The following is a 26165-nucleotide window of genomic DNA, read 5'->3' on the forward strand; positions in this document are numbered from 1 at the left end:
AAGGAAGGATCCCTATGCTGGGATGGACAGACTACCACGGATGTCACGTGTACAGAATGAACAACGTAAAATATGTACAATACGTTCAATTCCTACGACCTAATAATTATTATTCCTAATTATGTACACAAAGCTCCGGTGAGCCCCACAAAAAGGAAGAACAGTCACAAAATTGCAGTGTGACTGAATAAAGCTATTAAAGACACAAATGTTATTAATGAGGACTTAGGTATAAGTATTGATTATTATTAGTTTGTTTACGATAGACAATAGACGATCTTTGTGCTGCACACGAAAGGGAAAGGAAGCAGCCCCCCGCCTCCTCCCCCTCGTCCTCCCCCCTCCTCTCTCATCTTTAGCTGTACCGAGTGTTTGATCGATCGGAAGCTTTGAGACGAGTATCGTTTATTCCTTGGTTTCGGGGATCCTTCAGACTGATTTGTGACTCCCCGTCCCCTCCGGCGCACACCTGCCGTTGACTGCGAGGACTTCGCGTCGCGTGAAATCGTCCCACGCGCAAGTTTTATCGAGCCCGAGCGCACAAAGTTGTTGGGCGAGCTAGTTAGCTAGCCACCTAGCTAACCACTCAGCTACTTCTCGGCTAGCTCACTCGCTAACTAGCTTGCAGAACAGGAGCCCGTCTTCGCAGACAGCTTTATTTTGTGGGAGGGGGCGTCGTTTTTGTTTTGTTGTTGTCGTCGCACTGTCACCGTTCGCAGCTTGACACCCCTGAGAACGGAAGACTTTTCGCGGTCGGGGTTTACAGCGGCAAGCCGGTTGCCTTCCCCACTAGCGCGCTCGATATAGCCCGCTAGCTAAAACCCTGCGTATTTAGCCTGGAAGCCAGTTGAAGGCCTCGGTTCAGCCCCATCGTCTGCTGCCACTACCACCCCAGTATTTGCATTGTTGACAGGTGAGTAAGAAAAACTGTTTGTCTACAAACTTATTGTTGTATTTTAGCGGCCGTTGGTCCGACACTGTTTATGTCACCGCTCAGTGAAGTATTGTTAAGTTAGCTTGCTTGCTAACTAAATGTTAGCTTTATTCCTTTTTTTTTCTTCTTTTTTTCCAATCGAGGTATTGGAGGGGGTCTGGTTTGGGGAATCCGCGAAATCACTGAGGTCGCCATCTTTCATTGAATACTGCTGCCAGCCAGCTAACTTTGACATGGCTGCTACTTTCGCACACAGAGTGAACTTTTTCACTAAAATAACACACGACGCTCTGGTGCGTTCACGGGCCCGAAACGTCACCGCCCGATGGTTTCTTTTATTACCTATATTTAGTCCGCACTTTGCCCGTGTGACGGAGTGTCGCCGTGCCGGGCTTTCCCCGGTGTGCATGGCATGCTGAGGGGGCAGTGTTTCTCCACCCCCCCCGACGGGCTGTGTCAGCCACTAAATACGACCTGCATTGCGTCTTGGGCAAGAAAAACGCAGTCATCCGCGGGCGAAGTTGTTGCGAACAAACGCACCCAACCCGCTGCGATGGCCTTTGTTTTGGATGGAGATAAACACCGGTTGGATGCCCCAACGGGGGGCGGAGGGGAGGGTGCATGGTAACGATCCGCCACCAGTGGTAACACATCAACTAAAAATAAACTCCTTTGCTGCCCCCCCCCCAGTCTTCCTTCCCTTGCAATATTTTTTGGGAGTTGCAATTGAGTTATAAATCACCTCCTGTGCAGGGTGGGCTGTGTAGGTGGAGGAGGGCTCAGTCTGTGTTTTGGATCAGCTGTAGTCTAGACGTTATGAGTGACTCACTGCCTGTCTAGAAGAGGTGACATGGACAGTGACCCATGGGGTCAGTGTGTTTAAAAATACATAATTTATGGGATGTTTGGGGTCACAGCTGATTTGTGATTACCCTCTGCCTTACTTTACATAGACACTAGGACCTGGTCTTTCAAAGCAGTTCCACGTCTTGCTTTGTGATGAGTATTGACCGGCACAGATTAAAATAATATTTTAATTGTCTGGATTACAGGAGAAACAACCTTGTTTTAAGATTAATACTGTGCTTTTTTAGACTTCTGATCAGCATAGTTTCCTCAAACTTATCCAAGAGGATTTACACCGATCACTCACTACTGTGTATAAGCTGTCGTTGTGTATTGTCTGAAAACATAACAAACACGTTTGTTTACTTTTCCATGGATGGTTTTGAATTATAAACAGATCTTGTTCTCTCAACCTGGATGATATTCCTTGGTAAAACCACAGAAATGTGTTTATTAAACTTCTAAATCTACATTTCTGTCACCATGTTTTAAGACAACTGTTAAGAAAAGTCTGTCACACAACAGCTGTTTTGAAAGCTCCCTGGTATCAATGCAGAGATGTGTTTGGCTCCATTCATTGCAGTAGCAACACACACACACACGTCCTGTATAGGAATCAGTATATGGATCAAAGGTCACCAGCTTTACAGCAATGCCATTCTTTTTCTACTTTGTATGCAAACACGGCACGAGTCCAGAGTCAGAGACAGGCGGGCGATTGTTGTTGGAGATTATCACAGCTTTACCAAAAAACAACAATCCAACGGACAGAAAATAAAGGTTTACTTTCCTGTGACGGTGGGTTCTCCTCGCTATTTTTAGTGTGTTGTTGAGGGCAGATGTGATAGTGATCAATCAGAACACTGCGATGGAAAATATAAAGATGCAACTACGACAAAAAGTTGTCCCCCACAGACACAGAAAGAAGGATCCAGTGCATTTTAATGTCCCTATGAGGAGAAAACTGAACTAAGCGAGTAGTTTGGGTTGATGGTCAGCATGGCTGGAGCAATTAACTGACTGCCAGTTAATTATATTGATTGAATCAAATGGGGATATCCAATTAAACAGCTTTCCTTAAATCTGCAAAGCCGCTTGTTGCAGGCTGCTCCTCGCTGCATAACTTTTGTTGAATACATACCTTGAATCATTTGTCAAATTAAATGTAAATTGTCACAAAGTTTGGTAAACACTCGACAAATTATACATCATATATGATATATAGATTAATCATTATTGCTTTGTAATTTGTTTCAGTTTAATAATTAAATACAAACAATTTACAAACCCTTTTCATTTTTAATTTTAATCCTGCATTTGTATTTTGTAAATATTTTGAGCGCTGTCCTCTGGCAACATGAAACATGCACAAGAAGATTTAGTTGTTTGTTTTCATGTTGGTTATGTCAGTCTTTGAACTGGAGATATCGGCCATTTTTCGCAGGTCCTCCTAGTTGAATTGTTCTTTATTAATTACACATATTGCATATAATTCTTCTGGAAAATTCAAAATGAAATCTTTTCTGTAAACAATTAGCTCCTATGAGAATAAACACTAAACATCAAATGTAATTTTAGCTTAATATGTTTTGGTCACTTGGGTCAGGGTTTTAGATGATACGGGATTTTTAGCTCAATCATTCGGGAGTCAGGGTTGAGGAGCTTAGACTTTTACATACGCGACGATGCTTTGGTACTTTAAATAAATAAGAGTGAAATTAAGCTGATTTTTGAGTCATGGGTTAATATTTTGTTTCTATTTATTTTAATTCACTGTAGCATCCAGTAGTCTGTACCCAAACAGGCATTTTAAACAAGTCACATTTGTCTCTTTTTTTAAATGAGTTTAGGCTAGCTATTGGACACGGCCCCCCTACCGCCCTTTTCTCTAGCCTTTGTCATCGCAACAGGTCTGTGATCAACATCCATTCTTAAATCCTAACTTGTTTATTCCCCCCCCCCCCCCCCCTCTCCTGCAGCTTACTTGGTGACACAGAGACTTCTCCCTGAGGAGCCAAGAAGCAGACGGCTCATGACTTCTGACCAGGACACGAAAGTTGTAGCTGAACCACAGGTGCAGCAAGTACAAGAGGCAAAAGAGAACTCTCAGTTGGTGAGTTTTTAACGCTTATGTTCTACCTTTCTGCATCTCAGTGCTTTTAAATCCCTTCCGGTGACAAGTTTAGTCGTACAAATGAAGAAGAAACATACCAGCTTTTCTATCTGAAAGTGACAAATGAGACTGAGTGAGTCAGACATAAGAATAGTATAGTGTTTTTTTCCCCCTCCTCTACCTTCATGGAAATTGTTGCCAGTACATCATTATTCTACAAAGTGGTTGGATTTAACACTTAAAGTAAAGTAAAAAGAAAATCTGTTAATGGTGTTTATTTAGGTATTTTCTCACAGTATGCATAGTATTTACCTCCTATCTGTACTATCAAGCAGCAGCAGCAGTATTACATCTAGTATAGAGCCCCAAAACTAATCAAGTAAGGCCTTTGTTCAGACATGTCTGTTCCATAAATTGATTCGAATTGACTCCATTGACGTTCTCTCATATTTGTCAAGTCATCAACGCTGGGCATTTTTTCACCGGATTGAGTTATCCACCGTTGTATCAGTGTATATTTATTGCAGTGATCTGCTGAGTGGATGGTTGAGCTGACCACTATGGAATGCCGTTTTAGTCAAAATTAAATAAATGAATAAATACGTAAATACATAAAATATGCATTTGAAATACATCATGAAATAAATAAAGGAGGCAATAAATATTAAATACATTTAATTATTTCATGGTACTTTTATTTCATAATGCCACTTTTCATTTCCAGAGGCTTTTATTTCATAATGCCACTTTTCATTTCACGTTCTTATATGCAAACCAGGGGGCGTGGCTACATCTAACATTCAGAACAGACAACAGAGCCGTGTGCAAAAGAAGGCTGGCTAAGGGACGTGAGTGTTGATATAATGGAAGACATCGGTGGGCTCCGAGGTAGCATGCTAGCATTAGCAGATCAAATCGATCAACATGGGTATTCTGCAGATACGATTTTGACATATAGAGGGTTTTTTGGAAATACTAGGGCGGATAAGTGCTCTTCAAGATGTATACATAGACGACGAAGTTTAAAATAGTTTAAGACTGATTGAGCACCGCGTGCGTGTGGAAGAGGTCCAAGTTGAAGAAGTCAACATTAGCGCTGGTACTACAAGCACAGGCGCTGGACGCCCGCCTCTGGATATTCCTGGCGACAAGCTGGCTAACTGTGGTGTCCGGTCTATCAACCCGAGAAATCCAATATCCAGGAATATCCAGAGGCGGGCGTCCAGCACCTGTGCTTGTAGTACCAGCGCTAATCTCACGTCCCTTAGCCAGCCTTCTTTTGCACACGGCTCTGTTGTCTGTTCTGAATGTTAGATGTAGATGAAATAAAAGACTCTGGAAATGAAAAGTGGCATTATGAAATAAAAGTACCATGAAATAATTAAATGTATTTAATATTTATGTATTTTATTGCCTCATTTATTTATTTCATGATGTATTTCAAATGTATATTTCATGTATTTACGTATTTATTCATTTATTTAATTTTGACTAAAACGGCATTCCATAGACCACTAGGGTGTGGCTCCTCTGGTCCGAAGTCTATGAGAGGATGACTACTTCTCTCTTGATTTTATTCCCTCAGTAAACATGAGTTTATGGTCTCAATCTCTAATTTGAAGTCTTCTTCAATACAGGCTGATGTTCATTTAGTGAATTATGGTCCCTATAGAGACAGACCATACAGCAGGGGATGCATTAGCGTGGGGCTACACACTGATTGACAGGCCTCAACCGACCATAAATCAGGGAATGCTTTAGGGCGGGGCTTAATGTGATTGACAGGTCTTATAGAGGTATACGCAGTCTTTGACTCACTCCTCTGCAAACCAAATTACATTAACATTCTTGCATCTTTTAAAAAAATATATATTGCCAGATCTTTCTTTCTGTTCGTACTGGGTTTGATGCTTTTAGTCAATGAAACGTCTTTTGGTTTACGTGTTTTATTGTCAACATTTGTAGCGTTTGGCTGGTGTGAACCTTTTATGATGGACAGTTTCAATCCTTAAATCACCTGCACAACAACTGTTCAAGAGTGAAGCTTATTAGATATTAATTGAAATAGTCAATTTCGCAGCGTATTTGTAAATGTACAGTTTGTTGTTCACTGGCATTGATTTCACTTGCTGATTTAGGGCTGCGTGGTATGGCCAAAAATTGAAATCATGTTTTTTTGTAAGATTCTGACTATCGCTATTTCTTTTCTGGAGTAAATCCATTCATTCATTGACACCAAAAAGGACTGCCGGGCACCTGAACAGCTGTTCAACACTTGTTGACCGCTCGCTGGACAACCCGCTCGCAACTGGCTGGCGTGTTAGCGTGTTAGCTGTTGTGGCTGCTAGTGTTGCCACCAGAGGTAATACCAGCGACTCAACCAACTTTCCAAAAAATAATTATCTGATCTAATGTAACTTGTGTCGGATTTTCCAAAACCAAAAACTCTCCAAACAGACACAGCGCCTCTCTTGGGCAGAAGTTGTGTTGGTGTATCTCTGGTCTCTCGTTGTTCCTGCTGCATCACTCTTTTCGGTGTGTTTTTGTGTTGTTGTGAGCTGTACCCAGCACGCAGTTCAACGGGGTCATTCTGTAATTGTACAATTATTAGTGTTACACATTGTTTATATGTCACAAGCTGTTCTGTCGTGGTGTTTTACCCTGTTAAAGAGCGTTTGTTGTGGGTTATTTGTTGTTGTATGATGTTATAACCATGACGCAATCTCAACACACGTAAGACAAGTAGCTCCGACCGCTGGGCGCTTGGCGGTGAGGAATAAAAATAAATTCTACTGCCTGCTGAAGAGCCACATCAGTTATAACGGCTATACACCCGTATTATGGTACGTGAAAAACTCATACCGTAAGAAAATCTGATACTGGTTGAACCGACATACCGCCCAGCCCGACGTTGATTATAACAGTGAAGGGTATTGTAAAGAAATCTACACCAGAGAAAGAAGTAACTAAATAGGCATGACCTGTTACATTTTGTTCCTTGGGTGGTACTGAGGCTGTGGTACTGAAAAACAAGATGTTCTCTTACTATCAACAATTTAAAATGAGATCAAAGCGGCAAAGCCTCCCAATTGTGAAGGTTGAACATCAAATGTTGTTTTTGATTAATAGTTTACTAGTCCTTAAAGCCGTAAATCAGTCAGCATTTCTGTTTTTACAGCTGCTCTTTTGTCCAATCCATATATTTCCTGATTGTGGCATCTTTGAATTAGAAGAGACTTTTATGTATTGTGAAAAATTCACAGGAAGTTAAACGTGTGTGTGTGTGTGTGTGTATGCAGATATATAAACAACGTGTGGTGAACAGCTGTTCAGGTGCCCGGCGGTCCTTTTCGGCGTCAATGAATGAATGGGTTGGAATGTTTGAATCCCAACTCACTCACTCACTAGCCAAATACCGGAAATTGTGGTTGTGGCGAGTAACATAAAGCAATTGGCATTGTGACTCGAGGGGTGAAGTGATCACTTCCTCTTTTGCTCTGTTCTGTTTTAGGAGCGGAGATGATGCTCTGTTTTGTTACGGCATCAGTCACAGGGAATGCTTTTAAAATCACCCTTCAAATGGGACAGAATTGAGGAAATGGCTGAGACAAACTCTGACTGCCTCAAGGTGAGAGATAATTTGTGTGGAAGGAAATGGAAACACCTGTGAGATCATAGAGAATCTTGTCAGCGGGAAGGAAAAGGTGAGCTAACTCTTGACGTGTGGTACTCTGGAGATTGTGCAGGACATGACGAAGTGCATCTCGGCAGCGTTGAAGTTTTAAAAAATCTCACTACAAAGTAAGGTGATCCATTTTTGAAACCAGAAACCAACTCTGATTGCTCTCTACTCAAGCGAGGAACAAATATTTCACATTATCTACTACGGGTAATATTAGAGCTCTTGTTGATGCGCTGTAGCGTGTCAGTTTTTCTGTCGGCTCGCCTCCATCACACGCCACACCACGCCGGCTGCCCTCGGCCGACTCCATCCACAACTCGTCTCTGTTTGGGGGCGTCGTGATGAATCACTGTCTCTTCACAAAATACGCCTTCAATCAGGGAAATCCGATGCCCCGCTCATACTCCTCCACTGGGAGGGAAGGAGGGACATTTAAAAACAAAAACAACCGTTGAAAGGTCAAGGCGTGCCCAGAGCGTAACCGTCCCGTGATGTCAGCAACCGTTTCTGTGGCAGCCAGCTTTTTAATCTCCTTTTTTATTTCAGTGATTTCTTTCTTGTCTCAAAAGGGCCAATTTAATTTTAGCAACCCACTTGTGCGAGGTGTGGTCGATTTTGGCACGTGGATTGCTGGGGCTTTCATCGGAGCTCAAGTGCGCAACGTAATACTCCACTGGCTATTTTTTTCTTTCTTGCCGGTCAATAACGACCCGAAAAATAAATATGGAGAGGCTGCCGCTCAGCTGTTGCGACGTGAGCCAGCCAAGCGCTGTGAGGGGCCTGTCATCAGATTTGTCGAAACAACCCTGCAGCTCTAATTGAAGTCGGGCGGGGGGGAGCAGGAGCCCAGGTTTTGGCTGGAGGTGCCGTCATGTCCGGGGATCGGTCCGTTCACGTTCACTATGGATAAGATGCAGTGGTGCCGTCGGGGGGGCGTTTAACCTGCTGCGCTTCAGGCGTTGGCGAAACGCTGACCACGGCTCTGGGTTACAGCCTGTGAGAAGTGCACGCTGAGCTTCTGCTTTGATCCAGTGAGTGTGCAGAGGGGGGGGGGGGGGGGGGGGGGGCTGACATGTTGGTCTGATCGGAGCTTAGTTCGTACTCGCCACGGTGAGGACGGCGCTCGGATTGGTGCGTGACTAACAAGGGATCATTGATCAAATCATTGCTTCCATACGTGGGGAACGTACAGCGGTCAATTCATTATTTGAGATGTTTTAGATATGAGAGATCTTAAAATAACTTCTTTTGATATTTAGCAGCCAAATCTCATTGTTCAACCATTTTGCTTTAAATACTGGATTCATTTCTTTGTAGGACAATTGGAATCCGTCCTTGGCATTGCGGAGGTTGGTTTGCCATAGAGGAGACCACGGCCCGTCTTTATGCCCCCCAAAATAACACTTTGCCCCCACTTTCTCCTTGCTCTGGACATGTGTGGACTATTGCACATTGCAAACATATAAATGTGTATATATGTATGCCACACCTAAATATCCCCCATCAGGGATGAATGAAGAAATATGTCTTCATGGCACTATGTTGGTTTGTTGAAATAACCAAAATAGGGAAAACATCCCATGCTCTTTTTATACCCTGTGCTCTCGGCCACGTCTGTAAATATTTATCTTTTCATTTTCCGCCTGTCTTGTGCTCGGACGTCCCTGACCCAATTTTCTCTGATCTCTTCGCAGGAATCCGCCAAGGTTTCAGATCTCAACCCCAATGCGAAAGCATGGGCCAACCACATGTTTAGCCTGGACCCCAGCGGGAGTTCTGACACCACAACTGCCGCCCTGCAGCCATGGAAGGAGGGCTGCAACAGTTTGGCCGACCCCGGCCCAGAAGGTCGGTCGGAGGGTTTTGGGGATGCAAAATATGTTCACCGCTTCCATGCGTAGTTCCTGGGCAAGAAAACAAAACAAAAAAGGATGTTAAATATAAATGTTGTAAAAATTAGTGTAGTTTGTATGAGAGTAAAATGCTGACAGAACTTGAAGTATTTGCTGCTGTTTCAACGGTCAAACTAATTTGTACTTTAATTGCTGCAAGGAGTAATTTCCGTCTCCGTTTCTTGTCACTTTTCATGCCGAGGTGCCTCTTAAATATTCATACTCAATTTAGAATGAGCCATGAATATTCTCACCACAGTTGCCTTTTCCACCCAAATGAGCGTAATGACTCAGTTTAATGTGCCGCCGAGCAGAGGCGGCGAGGATGTGGTGGCGAAACAGAAATGATGGATTAGTCTGCGTTTTGACTGACGTTCCCCAGACTCTCTGCATCTCAATGGATATTTTCGTTGGCCTGAGATGTTTTACCAAAACAAAACATTTGAAATCACCATTACAGAATTATTGTTAATCCACCATCACCGTATAAAAACTGAATTTGATCATTCGAGCCGCTAATAAAAATGAGCTCACTTGTCCTCTGTTTCCCGGCCCAAACTTTTTTTATTGGATTATCCTGAATAAGATACATAGTATTATTTGCCACATTAAGCAAGTGATCAAACTGATGACCTTTTGGGGCCCTTTTTAAAGCAGAAAAAAATACTTTTAGGCCTTTCCATGTGCTGGTACTCTTGAGGGGTTTCGTATGAAAGGCTCTTTTAATTAGTGGTGTTTTCCTCTCGCACCGACTAACCACTCGTCCCCTCTATGTCTCTCGGCGCAGGCTATGAAGCCAGCGAGGACAAGGCTTTCAAGGAGCCCCTACTAGCCAACCCAGATGAGCCTCCACCGGCGCCGGTGATGCTGGCCGAGCCGGCCCCCGCGCCGCCCGTCACCCTGGAGTGCTCCGAGCCGGTCTACTCGGAGTACCCCGAGCCGGGGCCACCAGGGCGCACAGGTGGGCTGGTTAGTGATTGGCTGTTTGTCGGAGAGGGCTGGTTGCAGATCAGCTGGAGGTTTTCCGTTGTGTCCAAAAGGGCTTGAGGAGCGAGGGGGTGTTGGATGAAATACTCCAGGAGACTAACCTCCACTGTGAGGAGGAGGAAACTCATTTCTTATTTTCATGAACTGCTTTATTGCCTTCTTACAAGCCATGTAAAGAAACGAGGAGAGTACGTAAAACATTATGAAGAAACAAATGGTTAACATCATAAACTATTTCATTTTGCTGCTGGATATTTCATCAAAACGTTTTTAGACTGATAAATATAAATGTTTAGCAGAGGGCAAAAAGACAAATCGGTCACACATCTTGGATCAGCTGGTAACTGTTTCCACTGTTTCACAGTTTTTTAAGCATTAGACATATTCCCCTTTATGACTTATAAATATATTGGAGTGTTTTATTTGTCGTCTAAGTGCTGTTGGCTGAGACGGATAGTCTCTTCTTTTTTTTTTTTTTTTTTTTGTTGTCGTGTGACCTGAACGCTCACGTGGTGAAGTGGGAAAACTCCATGGTTGTAATAAGACTTCATTACATTTTTAATACGTGCTCCGCTTCAAGCAGCAAAATATATTGACCGCAGGCGAGAGAGTGAGCTGGTTTGTTTTTCCGCTTTATTTATGGTGATTTGTAACTACCCTACAGGGGGCCCGGTGCCATTGTTTTGGTTAGAATGTTGTGAGTTTTTAACAGCAGCTTCTGGCGGATGTCTAGTTCATGAATTCACTGTGTCTACTTCACCTGGATGAGTAAACACAGACCACGTATCCCCTTTGTTTATTATTTCTTTCACATGTAACTGCTTAAGTTTGGCTCCGAGGGTCAGTGATCGGTTAAGGGGCCTCTTTAATTTACCAAAATGTTTCCTCTTTGTGTGTCAACAGGCAGCGAACCCCAGCCAGAGAGTCCCCAGGAGGCTCTGAGGGAGCACCTGAAGAAGACCTTGGAGTTCTGTCTCTCCCGGTGAGTCTTCAGACTTCAGAAACTCTGACACGCAACTCAACTGAGTCCTCTTTATTTGTAAATTCAATTTTTCCGATTTTCTTTAGATGCTACTGAGCCTCAAATTCTGCCGGCGGGATAGAAGAGCTTGTGTCTGTTTAAACATTTGTTTACCTGAGCCAGAAGCTGCAGAGACGGTCGTCATGGTCAGAAAAACGGGAAAACCCCCAAAATAAAGCTTAAATTGACATTTTGTCTCATATGAAAACTCTTCCAATTAGCATTTCTCTTTACCCGGAGCCGTTGAGCTATGAAGCTGTGACGGATTCAAGTGAAGGAAATTCCGTGAATCCCTTTCTAACATTAAATAGATTATACGATAACACGAATGTTGTGTTATGAAATACTGGCGGAGAAAGGGAAACCACTAACAACTCTTGTCACATTTCACCCCACGCTACATTGAGAAGTGTGAATCCGCTGTTAGACCCGTGTGTTACCTCTGGGTTTCCTAAACAAAGCCCAAACGACGCTATTAATGTGAACACGATTTCACAGTCTAACCTACCCCATCCGAGTAAATAAAGGTTTGGTTTCACCCGCCGCCCTCGGTAACGATGGCTACGTGTTAGCCACCGCAGCTAACCGGCCGTGTGTCGCCTCTCGTCCCTTCAGGGAGAACCTGGCCAGCGACATGTACCTCATCTCTCAGATGGACAGCGACCAGTATGTGCCAATTGTGACTGTGGCCAACCTGGACCACGTCAAGAAGCTCAGCACTGACGTGGAGCTGATCGTGGACATCCTACGATGTGAGTTGATATGAACCCAGACATGACGGCATCTAGTCTCCTGAGATATCTGCGACTGCAGGGCATTCATCAGCCCTACCTGCTTTGTGGTTTTATTCGTACACAAACTCTATTTACTCCTTCACGAATCCTGTTGGGCTTCAAGCTGCGGCCTTTTTGTCAATTTGAGTTTCATACGAATTAAATTGAATGTGATTCTGTTTGATTTTTTTTTTTTTGTTAATGCCACCTTCACATCTGCAGCTCTACCATTGGTCCAAGTGGATGAGAAGGGGGAGAAGGTGCGACCCAATCAGAACCGCTGCATCGTAATCCTCAGAGAGGTTCCTGAGAGCACGCCCGTAGAGGTCAGTGGAGGTCTTGTGGGGGTTTGATTTGGGATCTGATTCTCCAAACATGGCATCTAAAGGCGAGATGTGTTGTCCAGAATTTAATTAAAACATTACCAAGACTGCGTTTTACGAGAATAGAAAAGGACCGTGAAAGAATTGTTGCCATTGTTAATATCAGTATATTCAACAACCATGCGCTGAGAGGATAAGGATACAAATTTGCATGGAATTTCTTTTGTGATTTCAGTCAAAATCACACTTAAAAATACAGCGAAACCTCAGAGTGCTTCACATGAATGTTAATCTTTACTTCATGAGCTCTTTCCAGATGTAGCGAACGCTTTGCATTGAGACAGACTTTGCTGTCAAATTCAGCAATAAACAAAGAACTCCTAAAATAGCGATTTAAAGCCCATAATCGCCACATCGTCAACAGGAAGCAGAAGATTGTGAGCGTGGCCTTTTCAGGCCCCACACATCCGTGTGACCGAGTTGGTCGAATAAACCAGTCCGAGGTCGTCCTGCATTCATGCATCCAATTTAAATGTCTCACCTGTTCCCTCCAACCTGGTCATGATTTTTATAACGCAGCCCACCGAGGCAGCAGTTTTAAGGAGGTTTATCTGTCTGTAAATAACTTCGTCAGCGCCAATGATGAGGTCAGAACAAAGGGAGGAAGCCTCATCTTAAATGCTACACGATATTTAATGATTGTTCGGCATTAAAAGGCACGTGATTAAATTGATTAATTTACGGCGGGACTCAAACGTGATCATTTTATAAACTGGTTCCTGGAGCGTCCCTTACTAGCAACAACTGCAACTGTTCTTTCTTCTCAGCAAATGTTGTGTTCAGTGTTTAACGGTCGTTATTGGATTATGGATTATGTGTTATTTTTTACGATCCGTTTTGTAGATAAACATGCAGGACGTCTGCACACATTTTTTTAAATGTTAAACTAGCTTTAATGTTTTAACACGTCATACAAAAATCAACTAAATCATCCGTTTCACACTGGAGGAAAACATTTGACTAAAAACGCCTGTCCTCGCTCAACGTAACCGATGAAGACAGTTTCCCTTTCTTGGACGTTGTTGCCTTTTAATGAAAATACATCGATGGCGTTCATGTTTTGCAGGAGGTCGAGGCTCTTTTTAAAGGGGACAATTTACCCAAGTTCATCAACTGTGAGTTTGCCTACAACGACAACTGGTTCATCACCTTTGAGTCCGAAGCAGACGCGCAGCAGGTAAGATGATTCATTTCTTTGTCCTCCTTTTTCTCTCACTAGTGTTGTTCGATTAGTTTAGATCCCAACCATGAATAATAATAATAATTATATAGCAGGATGCATAACTCCATGTTACTTCTGTCTGTCATTCCACCCAATATTTATGGGGGAAGATAGGGAGAGAGAACATTTACAATAAATATTCTCTAAGATATTTAATATTCTCTAAGATCTAAGATAAATCAAAATATTGCGAGGAAAAATGCTAAAACTGTCATGCATTTAAATAACGAGGAATTTACTGATTTCTATCACTTTATAATGTATTTATGTCACAGTGTTTCCAATAAAGTTTAAACTTTGAAATCTTAAAACTTTAATCTGGGAAATTCTGTGTTTTCTCTTCTTGTTCTTATTATAGTTTTCATGTTTTACCGGGTGCTTAATATGCTGCTGTATGTATTTGGGCAAGTCCAGTTTTCCCCTTTTGACATAGCACATGTTTATTGTAACGAATGCAATGTTAGTAATTTCAAACGTAAGGATTCCTCTGGTGTGTTGCATTCTTATTTCATTTGAATACTGGTTCCCTCTCTCTTCATGAAGGCATATCAGTACCTCCGTGAAGAGGTGAAGACCTTCCAAGGGAAGCCTATTAAGGTAAGTTACATCTAGTCCAAAAAGACTGTTGTTCGTACCAAGAAATACTGATAAAAGCGCACACTCAACATTCTCAACATCCAGCCCTCTTCTTTGTAATTGCTGCCATAATAAAGTTATCACAAAATTACTTGTGTCCCCCTTCCTGACTCCGCCAGGCGAGGATAAAAGCGAAGGCCATCGCCATCAACACTTTCATGCCAAAGAACGGTTACCGGCCGGTGGAGGTGAACCCGTACGCCCAGCAGCGCTACACCTCCTACTACATCCCGCCGGTCTACAGCCCGCAGCAGCAGTTCCCCCTGTACAGCCTCATCACGCCGCAGACCTGGTCGGCCACGCACAGCTTCATTGACCCCACGCTGGTGAGTCAAAGATGAGCGGCATTCTGCCATTGCTGAGGCAGAGGAAGTGGTATTTAGTTGTTCATTTAATTTGAACGTTATTGCTCAAGTTTACGTTTCACCTGTTTTAGTTTTGACCTGTTTTTAAGTCGGTGAGTAAGAGGTGATGCAATACGCCACAGTCCTTTTTTTTAACGGCTTATTCATAGTTTGACATCCAGCCCTTTCAAGATAAACCTGTGAGGATTCTGTTTTTGACACATTAGTATTTTGTAAATAACTAATAAATAAGCGTTACAAGAGTTAATAAATATAAATAAGTTTTAACCACTTTGCCTCCAAACACTCAACCTTTCTCTTTTTTTTTTCTCCTGTTCTCCAGGTTGCACCATTTCACAACAACCAGTACATCAACGGATTTACCACATCGCACAGTTTCAAACCAGCGACGTCCCCGCTCACCGTCAGACACTACTCTCCCAGGAACAGGTTCGTCAATATCAAAAGTGCAGGAAGACGAGCAAAGAAAAAAGAAGTGCTTTTAAATGTCTTACAATCTACAGTCTTACAATATAGTTTGGAATTTTGTTCGATCACGCGATCGCAGGAGTCACAGTAAACCCCACCTGAGGCCGACACTCCCCACGGTGGACCGCAGCGCCGGGCTCCTGGACAACCCGGGCCTCTTTCCCAGCTTCCCCAGCGAGCGGCTCAACGGCGTCCGCGGGAGTCCGCCCGCGCGGCTTCCCGCCAGCCAGCCCAGGACCCGGTTGCCCTCCACCGCGGCCTTCCCCCGCAGGGACACCGCGGGCACGGGCCGGGTGACCGAGCCCACCGCCCCGGACTACACTCTGGGTCTCGGGCGAGGAAGGTAGGACACCCCCCAAACTATCACGCAATACACTTTTCTTTGTCTCTGTACATTTGTATTTCGTTATGTTAATAAAGCGGCAACAAGAATACCAATAATAACAGTGAAATAAATAATGAAGTAACCTTTAACCGGGGGGGTCTCTTTCCATCATCCACGCTGTTTTCAGCCCTTGAATGTTACACACCAACTGTCGCCCTGTTCTTTCTTAAAGGATTTTTTTTTCTGCTTCTAGGAAAAAGAGGGACGAGAAGTTTACAGTAAGTACATTTCATTTTTTCAATTGTTCAATTGCCAGCTTTAAACGTATCAATGTGATGTTCGACGTGAGTTCCACGGTTCCTATTTTTACTGTTTTTACCTGTCGCCCTGTAGAGAGCAACGCCCCAGTCGCCGCCGCCGCCCCCCAAACCCCCATCCCCGAGTTTTGAGCTGGGCCTCTCCAGCTTCCCCCCGCTGCCCGGGGCGGCCGGTCAGCTCAAGACCGACGACGTGTTCGACAGCCGGCTGGCCAGCAGCGTCGTGGTTGGAAACGCCAAGGAACGGGTGAGAGCTGACGGAGGGTCGTCTGGCTGTCAAGGTTTCCCTGTCGCTTAGAGAATCAGGGTTTAAGTTTTAGTGGCATCGGGGGGCAAGTTTCAACCGTTCATTAGGATTTTAGTACAACTAGGAGCTACTGCTTTATTATTTATCTTCAATCACAGGCTCCAAAATGCATCCTTACCCTCAGGTAATGTAGAAATGGGAATAGAAAGTGTCCCTTTTGGGCTGCCGCAGACATGGCAGACGACCTGCTACCCACATAGATGTGTGGACCTTTTTCTAAGCTCTAAACTTTAGTTTTATGTGCAACAAATTACTCCGCCCAATATTTATGTAGCATGAGAAGCTACGGCGCTTCTAACTCTCCTTCCTGTTTGCAGAATGTAATTGCTGATTCCAGCACCGGAGCAGCGCTCTCTCCTGCGGGCCCCAAGGAGCCCCTCCGGTCCTCCGCCTCCCCGATGCCCACGAGCTTCCAGTCCTCGCCGACTACCCCGACGGCCTCGGCTTTGACCCTGACCCCAGCCGCCGGCCCGCCTCACAGTCCCGCCCCTTCCCTCCCAGCAGCGTAAGAACCACACTGGCAGAGTTCAATCTGAAGCTTAGCTCAAGGTCTGTAGGACATGTAGGTTGGCGTATGAGCTTTTCCATATAAAATACTTAGCTTAGTTATTATACCACACTGCCGCAGAGGTGTAACGGCTCAGTTTTATGCGCAAGTGGAAGAACTTGAATTGGCTGATGGATGAGTAGTTACGTTTACACGTATGCAGTAACTCTACTTCTGTCTTGATTTATTCCCTGATTTATTCCCTGAGTAAACAGGAGTTTCGCCATCTTTTCCTCCCACGTTTTGGTTTAATATGACGTAGCCTACTTTGTTCTGTTTAAGGGAGGTGAAGCCGGTGGAGGTGAAGCCAAAGGAGGCGCAGCTGTCTGTGGAGCGAGTCCCCGGCACTCTGTCCACTGCAAGCAAATCAGTGCAAGTCAACGGCGCTGCCACAGTCAGTATTACTTCTCCGCACCCCCTCCCAACACACACACACACATATCATTGTGTGGCAGCTCGTAGGAGCCGCGTGTAGGAGTGGGCTTATATCCCAGGAGGCTCCAGGAGGAAGATGAGAAGACTGAGGAAACGGCGAAATTAAAAGGCTCTCCGATTAGGACAAAATAATGTTGCTCTCAGAACTACTCAGAGTAGTACGTTGCTATAGAAAAGGATTTTGTTTGGTCTCAGCTGTTTTTTTATGTTTACCGATAAAAAGACCCGATCGTTTTGATTGAAGTGAGGATTTGTCTTCAGTTTGTATCACCTGATGAGTCACACATTTAATCCAAAGATGTTAATTCATGAGAAAAGTTGACGGCGGACTAATGACGCAGAATCAATCCCGTTCTAGAAAAGATGATCGTACTTCCGATGGTAGACGATAGAATATTTGATGTCTGTTGTTGTTGTTGTTGTTGTTGTTTACCTCCCAGGAACTGAGGAAGCCCTCATACGCTGAGATCTGCCAGCGGATAAAAGACTCCCCAACGTCGCAGCAACCGCCACCCCCCAAGGAAGCCAAGCCAGCTGGCGCCGGCGAGGACAAGAAGTGCCCTGACGCCGCCAGGCCATCCAGGGAGGCGCGGAGGCCGGCCGGACGGTGGGCCTCACCACCCCCACACACAGGGAAAACCCCCAGCAAAGATCCCCACCACACCCCGCCCAAGTCCCCGCAGTAGTGCGAGAGCCTCCCCCCCACTGCGCCCCACAGATGCGTTTAAAACAAACGAAAAGGAAATAATAAGTCCGGGCTACTCAGCACTTGTATCACGAGTCATGAGCAAGAACAGACGACGCCTTCTTTCTGGTTCAGGGCTTGCAGGCAAAAAGCACTTTACCGTGCATGCAGAGCACCGTTTCAACCCTTTTATTCCTATTCATTTGCTTTTTAATTTTCCCTTTAATTTCTTTTTTTGCATCACGTAGCCTGTAAGTCGGCACAGACGACACTGAAATCCATTCATTCTATTCCGATGGCCTTGTGTGAATAATTAGTCAGTGGGGCATTGTCTGAAGCCCCACCCCTTTCCCCCACAGTGCATGGTGGGAAAGCGTTTGCGTACAACAGACTCCACCTTGTTTGGCTCTCACAGCGAGGGGTTTGTTTGCATGTTGAGTGGCACCGTCGTGCAACTTAAAGTAGCTTAATTATGGGTCGTAATCAGCAGATGTGTTTAATACATCTTCAAATCCATATGCAAGACTTAAAATCTAAATCTCATCAAGACTCACAATCCTTTGGGTGTAAATCTCCTTTTTACTTTTTTTTGCAGGTTAATTTACACTAGATGACTTATGCTCGTTGATGTTTTGTTTTGCTATCGTTGCCATGGTAACTCCATGTGGTAACTTCTATTTTCTCTGTAAATCACCAAATCCTTCTGCTGTGTTGTTTTTTACTGTTCGCTGACACTGCTAACTGTGCTGTGCAGCATAGCTTCCGTCTAACAGCCGTGATGTGATATCAGCGCTGTTTTTTGTTCTTCGCTTTGGTGCATAACACCGTTACACCAAAACCTGCAACCAAAAGTCATTAGGTGGAAGGTTGTTTTTGTTTAGTTGCTTCGTGAAGACTTGAATGGGCCAAGGGACGTTTGGGGAGAAGCTAAATTTTCTTGGCATTTGCATTATATGGGAAAAGCAGCGCAAGCTCTCCTTTTCAGTTTCCTATTTAAAAAACAAACAAACTGTGGAATAAAAGCGCGCACATACTGCCTCAAAGTAAGAGGCTTGGCGGGCGGCGTTAAAGTCCAGCTGCAATAAGCGGTCGGAGGGGAATTGGGATCAGCTCGGGACGCTCGGCCCGACTCCACGCGTGTGACTGGTGACTTTCACGTTTGAGCTCCGAACGTCCAACAATGAGTGTCGAGTTTCCTGCGCGAAGAGGTGCGAGTTGTGTTGGTCCGTTTCCTCTGGACGTGGTGCTAGCCGTCAAAGCCCTGTCGCTCATCTGGTTTTTAGTCGACAGAACTGCGTTTGCACTGTTAGCGGGTGGAGAGAGAAAAAGGGAATTGATTGTGAACGTTGAGGGGAGTAAAAAAATCCCAAATGCTAGATCTTTGTCTTTGTGCCTTGTGGACGTCTGCTGGACACACCGGGGAATGACGACCGTTCTTTTGTTTTTGGCTTCCAGCATCACATGACCCTTTTATTTTTCGACGGATGTTTGCTTTACATTTTCGCTGAAGCAGCTGTTACGGCGTGCAGTGGTTTGGGGTTTTGGTTTCTGGTTCTTGGTTCTGTAGCGGTGAGAATTTCATTGAAAGAAGGGTGCTCGTGAAATATAGAAAGTCAGATGGTTGAATAGAAAGTTTTACTGCAGATGACACAAGGTTTTTTTTTTTTTTTGGAGGGTTTATTATTTATTTTTTTTGCCACGTTGGAGGGAGAAAGAGTCCGGCGTGAACGTTGTCCGGCAAAAAACCTCTAGAGATAAAAGGAAAAAGTTGAATGAGATCCATCGCCATGGAGGCGCTCTGTTCGTCTTCCTCAGCGTCGAGTCTTCACCACTCTGGTCGGCTGTTATTTGTCAGCTTGCTCCTTCCTCGGTCTTCAGTTTGATCACTTTGAGTTGTTTCTATGAAAAAAAAAATATATATATATATATATATATATATATATCTCAAACTGCGCGCTGGCCAAACTTTTGTTTTTATATATAAATATATATATAAAAACAAAAGATTGGCCAGCGCGCACGGTTCTTCTTCCTGCTCCACCTCGTGTTCTTGGGTTAAAATGTAAAAGCACAGATCTCAAAGGGGAAAACAAACCGCTAACTGCAGCAACCACACAGATTCCGGCTCAAAGGGACATTTGTCTTTCCTGTTGTCCGTGAGGCAGCGAGAGGTCGGATACGGGGCGCCGGAGGGGTCGGGGGGGGTCGTTTGGTTCGGGAGGTCTGTCTTCTGTAGCAGCCACTTTAGCAGATAACCAACCAAGTCTTGGATGTTTTACTGTATTCTAAATGTTTAATCTGCTGGCAAAATTATATTGAAAAAGAAAAGGTTTGTGTAAGAAGTTTGGAATGGTAGAACTGAAATTATGAAACGTTGAAGTTATTTTTTGGGGGGGGGTGTTTTTTGTTCCCTCCATTACTCATCAGTTGAGTGCTTGGGTTTAATCTCTTCTTAAAAAGTTCTCACCTCGGATGCAAAACAACCTTAAAAAAACACTGTATGATACACAATGTCTTATTTTTGGGGGGAAACCAACCTTACATGAAGTCTTCCTGCAACATGAAGCATTCTGGGTAATCCCACTATGACAAAACAACCCGTCCTGAGAGGGGGAAGCTTAAAATAATAATTTAAAAGGCCTTTACTCACTTTTGAGCTCACCGCTGCTTTTGATTTGGACGCAAAATCTCCAATTTGAGAAAAAGAGAGAACCTTTTTTTTGAAGGACTGAGATGCACTTGGATGGGTCAACTTTTATTTTATTTTATCACCAGTGGAAATGCTAAAGGAGATGGAAATGCAACACATCCACTTATTTATAAACCAATGCTGTTTATTATTCCATGAAAAATATAACGTTTTCTTTGAAGAAGGAAATATCTCATCTAGATATCTATATCTATAAAATGTATAGATATAGATATCTGTATAGATATAGATATATATATATACATATACCCAAAATGTAAAAAAATTAAATTCCATCCGTTGTTTGAGAAACTTGAATTTTATTTAAACTTGAAAAAGACTTTGCCTTAACTTTTATACAAGACAAACCGTTTATTTCTTTTCACACACGAAACAGATCCCCTAAATGTTAACGAAGCGGAAACATCGAGTCACAAGTCTTACCGAGAGGCAGCATACAAATCCAGCTGTTTTCTTCAGTTCCTCTTTTTTGTAAAATGTACGAAAAATAATCTGTTTGATTGTTTGTTTGTTTTTCTCGTAGTATCAGGTGGATTTATTTGGGGTGGGGGGGGACGACTACATAAACCGTGTAAATGACAAACTAGTCGATACTGTATTAAATTTGTGCACTTTGAAGTGTGTGCTTTGCCTGTACAGTTGTAAATACTCAGAAAAATATAAGAGGTACCTTAAAATGATTATAAAAAAATATATTGATCTTGTCGAACTGTTAATGTCGCTATCAAGCTGGATGTAGGATATAAAAAAAATGTATGTCGTGCTTTTTGGAAATATTTTTCTTTTAATGTTTTTGTTTTCTAGTTTTGGGTTTGCAGAGTTTGAAATCTGCTCTTATCTGCAGGGCAGCTTGTCTGATTGTTCATCTTTTTGTTGTCCTTTCATTCCATTTCTCAGCCGGCCGGTAGCTCCTGAGTGTACAGGTGTCTGCCCCCCCCCCCCCCCCCCCCCCTCTTCCTCACTGTGCACTAATTGGACAGAGCCTGTGGTACTGACATCTTATTAATTAACCCTACAAAGCTGCGTGTCCACCAACGTCCTCTCTGGCTTCTTTTTATTTTACTTTTTACACTTTTTGGGATTTTGATTTCTTTAATTATGGCAGAAATCTAGAAATTGAAATACCGAAACAGAAAAAAAGCACTACAGGTCAGTTTTGTTTTTTTGTCGTCAGCCACTATTACGAGGTTGTCTGGGACGTGGTTGAATACGTTGTAAGACGAATAGATGTAACATGGAAGTATTAATGTTTTGTAGACCCTGACACTAACGCGGAGTGTCGACGTACCCGGATGATTTTTGACGTGTTCGTCCACACGCAACTCCGCAGTATGAAACATCGCGGCACGGGAACCATATGTAACGTTGGACGATATTAACCCGATCCACGGCTAAAGTTTGCTGCCTTTTTAGAGGATATCGATTTTGGTGAAACTTCATTCGTGCTTTTCTGTCCAAATTCAAAGGCGTGTTGTTGGTACATTTATGGTGTTTTGGTAATTTGGAGCAGTTACACATCTTCTTTGAGACTAAGACAAGTAACACTCAGGGTTGGTGTTAGCTTAGCATAAAAACAAGTCAACTTAGCGGGAAAGTTTGCGCGGGCGCCATTTTTAATGTACTGTTGTGTGTAGCGTCCGTATAAAATTAAGCCGGCTAGCCGTTACCGCTACGCGGCGGTTCACGCGCACACTTTATCACAGCGAAGGAAAGCACAGCCACCGGATATCTGACCAGCGTAGCTTGGCTCTGTTCACAGATTCCCTCCACTGACACCTCCAAAGATTATACACAGACGAAAATAGCTTTGTACACTTCCAGCACGTAGCACGAATCGTTTTAACGTTTCTGTTTTTAAATATTATACTTCCGAGAGGCAGGACATCCTTGATTCCCTAGACTGAGCCCGGCTAGACGTTTCGAGTCATTTATGCTAAGCTAACCAACTCCAGCTTAAAGAGTTGCATTGTGTCCCCTCGTAGAATCGCACCTGACGTTTCTTTGACAAAGATAAATGCTAATTGAGTTAGCATACAACAGCTATCACTCAAGAAGGGACCTTCCATGGTTTTGAGCTTCGGTGGTAAAAACTAAAATCTTTTGTTTGAAGAAGGAATTGTTTTCTAAAGGCACGAACTCCAATAAAATAATCGGAAAGCCAACCAGCGCAGACATTTTGGTACCTGACAGCTTCCGTATTTGATATCTACAGCTAAGGCTCATGGGAGATGTAGTCCACCGTGTTGCCCTGCAGGTTTTCTTCTCGTTTCTCTTTAGAATACCGACAGAAAAACAAACTTCCGCTCTGTGAGGGTCTGAAGTACGTTTATTATCGTTTTAATAAAACAAATAACCCAGGAGAGCGATGCCTGATGGACACGCCCCAGTTTTGTCTTCAGCGTTCGGCTCGTTTACGCACACTGCGCCTGTAACCATGACGACTGATGACACGATTAGTTTTCTTTTTCTTTTTTTAAAGACACCGTTTGGGGGAGATAAAGTGAGACGTTGGGAGTCGAGTGTCGACTCTTTGAACCAGGCGATAAATCCCAAAACAACGTATAAAAAGTCCTCTGTAGCTGAGGGTGTTTTAATGGACGTCCTGATGAATACGTACAGATTATTGTCTTTCGGGGAAGGGGTCGAAAGCAGATACTCAACTGGAATCGGTGTTTGTTTTAATTTTTTGTTGTACACGGTGCAGAGCGACATACCTTTCTGGCACATACAGACATGCGCAGAAGTGAGTGCGAAGACAAAAAACCCAACAACTGTGCCATTATCCGACTGTTGTGTTGATTCTGGGTGGTTTGTTCTGTACATAGTCCAGCGCTTTGCCCTCCGGCTTCTAGTTCGGTTTATTTTTTTTATTTCTTTCATTTTGAATATGTGATTTTATTTTGTATTTTTTTTGTTCTTGTTCCCTGAAAGTCCAATCAATGACTGTAAGGAATCTACAATGTGACAACGCCGACTTCTGGGAGCAGGATCTTTTATTTTGTTGTCGACCCTCAAACTTTTGAGAGGCTGATTTACAAACGGTGTGGATGTGAGGAGTGAAGAAAGACTGCGGAGGGGGGGCGTTGACTTTTTGTTCTCCTCCTTTTGAAGTGCGGTACCTCGGACTGGACGGTACCGGGGAGGGTGGGGTCCTGGTGGTGTCTTCTCCTTTCTGTTTTTTGTCTCCTTTTCTGTCACGGACTTCTACACGGAGCCTCATATCAGCCTCAGCATCCTCCCTCCCTTCAGGTGCCACAACACCCCCCCCCCCCCCCCCCCCCAAAAAGGGTTGCACCTCTTGTTTTTATTTTTCGTCATCATTTCTCAGCGATGAAACATTGGATGCAACCGACTGGAACGAGACTCGATTTCTCTTTTTCGACTCACTGTGGTTTAACTCATTAACACTCTTACCGTGCTAAGCTACGCTAACAGCTGTGGACAATCGACGACTACTTCCTGTTGGGCTTTGGACAGGTGATTTCTTCCCTTTGTTTGACCCAACGACACCTTTTGCAGATGTGGAATCGGAGGTTGAGTTCAAGAGGGCTTTTGTTTTTCTTTTTTTCCTTTTTCGGGTCTATTCTTCCATCGAGACTGGAATCAAGTGTACATGTCAGCTATAGATAATTTAAGTTACTCTGTGTCATGATGTAAAACTGTCTAATTTGGAGAAGAAAATGTAGCTTACTGAAAAATAAAGATTTAGGCACTGTTGAGGAGCCGCTGTGTCGTTTCTTTCTTCTGTGAGCAGAGCTGTTCTGTTAATTTTAAATTTCAGCAGTTACAAATTAAAGAAATGCTGTGAATATATAACAATGAATATCAGAATTCTCGAGTTCTTCTTAAATAAAACATGAAATACTTAAGTGCATGAGTGAGTTTGACATAAATAGATGTGTGAGTGTAGTACTTTTACTGTTTGTTCATGCGTAAATGCCATTCATCTGGAAAGTTTTATTTTCATTTGAATTTCATTTTAGGAGAGTTAATCTTTGATTTCAGTATTTACTAAACTGAAGCCAAATACAGAAGTCTTTTAGCTAATCAACATGCTGTGAAATTCTCCCGGTTTTCTGGAATTCTGAGTAAATATGCAAATCAGGCAACATGGATTTTACTGAAACTGAGGCGAAGATGATAATTCAGTGAAAATCCGAAGAAGGCGTCCGTTCACTTTTGTTTTCAAAATGTAATGTCAACATTCTTTTTATTAAATTTATATTTTAAAGGATCTGAGGTGTCATTATGTAAAAGAATATCCGATACATTGGCACTTGTGTTCTTTTAGTTAAAATGTGTGAAAGTACCCTGTAAATACTGCAATCTACACAATTAAATTATTGCTCATCTACAAAATTAATCTTCAGCCGGTTCCTCATGAGGGTAAAGAACCACAAGAGGGCAGCGAGCTCACAGAGGAAGCTGCTGCTTCTTAGGGGGGCATTGTTGATTCATGTATGTGGGCTTCCTGCATTAATATATGTATATATAGATACACACATTATATATATATATAATATTATATATGTGTATTGTTAATCCGTGCTTGACTGCGAGTTATACCGACTCGATCTATCTATATAAACTTTGGAGGACAAATATCACGAGAGAGAGATTGGATGCAGGTTCCGGTAAACACTTTAAGGGTGTTTATTTTGTGCAGGTGCATCAGCTTATAAAGACAGTGAAATTACTCACCTGAAATGCATCAGCAATAATTGGGAGCACCATAGAGTTTGACAATTATTCAATTAACATATATATATATATATATATATATATATATATATATATATGTGTGTATACATGTGTGTATACATGTGTACGTATATATAGGCATACAGATAGATGTCGTTTGGCGCCCTCTAGTGGTTGTTTAAATATTTTCCATTAAAAACTGGTCAAATCAAAAAGTTGATCAGAAGTCAATGAAATGCAACATGAGGTTCAGTTATTAAATGTTCTCTTTCTGTCCTCACGTCACCTTCAGTGAATTCTACCTGCGGTGTGCACAAAGTCACAAGTAATCCACGAGTGCCACACAGGAAGTGGACGGAAGTGGTCACCTTCAAAATAAAGGAATCACAACAGTTTGGCGAGTGGAAAAGGAAGTGCTGTGGTCTGTAAAACAAAACCAAAGCGTATCAAATCTATTTCAGTGTATTTTTATCTGACTTGTGTTGCTTTAGAAACCGTGTTTCTCATGTCTGGTCTTTTGTAAATGGCTTTTTAAAGAATATGTTTTGATTGTTTTTGCGTGAAAAATGAACGAAAATATTGAAAACATACCAAGATAGTAAATTATAATCAATTATATTTGTTAATACGAATAAAACTGACTATACATGATATCCAATACATTCGAATTTACAATTTGAGTTTATAATTTGTTTGGGGGGGGGAAAAATTGGCCTTATATGGCCTTATATCCTCTTCTCCATCAAATGTATCTATGCTCATTGACTCTCACATCCTCAGGACAATTACTCACATCCACATATCCCCTTTTACACT

The 26165-nt window shown here is 43.0% G+C and overlaps 1 protein-coding gene and 1 long non-coding RNA gene across 3 annotated transcripts in view; one reads left to right on the forward strand and one right to left on the reverse strand.

Moving 5' to 3' along the window:
• LOC144405544 (uncharacterized) overlaps window positions 1-26165 on the reverse strand; it is a 73062-nt gene that overhangs the window by 20906 nt on the left and 25991 nt on the right. The window lies entirely within an intron of this gene.
• Window positions 293-24365, forward strand: larp4b (La ribonucleoprotein 4B). Of its 2 annotated transcripts, XM_040170894.2 has the most exons (17): window positions 293-913; window positions 3760-3893; window positions 9270-9423; window positions 10255-10428; window positions 11358-11436; window positions 12091-12227; window positions 12471-12574; window positions 13698-13808; window positions 14397-14450; window positions 14609-14815; window positions 15177-15283; window positions 15402-15665; window positions 15901-15925; window positions 16041-16211; window positions 16589-16776; window positions 17101-17212; window positions 17694-24365. In XM_040170894.2, exons 2-17 carry the CDS (start codon window positions 3813-3815, stop codon window positions 17937-17939), a joined length of 2214 nt encoding a protein of 737 aa, XP_040026828.2. In that variant the 5' UTR covers window positions 293-913; window positions 3760-3812; the 3' UTR covers window positions 17940-24365. The 2 variants fall into 2 exon arrangements, with proteins under 2 accessions (XP_040026828.2, XP_077955780.1); XM_078099654.1 differs by lacking the exon at window positions 10255-10428 and having other exon boundaries at window positions 332-913.

Source organism: Gasterosteus aculeatus, chromosome 3 (assembly GCF_964276395.1).
Source record: "Gasterosteus aculeatus chromosome 3, fGasAcu3.hap1.1, whole genome shotgun sequence".
Classification (NCBI taxonomy): Eukaryota; Metazoa; Chordata; class Actinopteri; order Perciformes; family Gasterosteidae; genus Gasterosteus; species Gasterosteus aculeatus.

Excerpts from the sequence above, each read along its gene's own strand:
- larp4b (XM_040170894.2), top strand. The coding sequence starts at position 3,813 with ATGACTTCTGACCAGGACACGAAAGTTGTAGCTGAACCACAGGTGCAG. Across the intron at positions 10,429-11,357 it reads GGGGCCACCAGGGCGCACAG|GCAGCGAACCCCAGCCAGAG; the intron begins GTGGGCTGGTTA and ends GTGTGTCAACAG. Across the intron at positions 12,228-12,470 it reads GATCGTGGACATCCTACGAT|CTCTACCATTGGTCCAAGTG; the intron begins GTGAGTTGATAT and ends TCACATCTGCAG.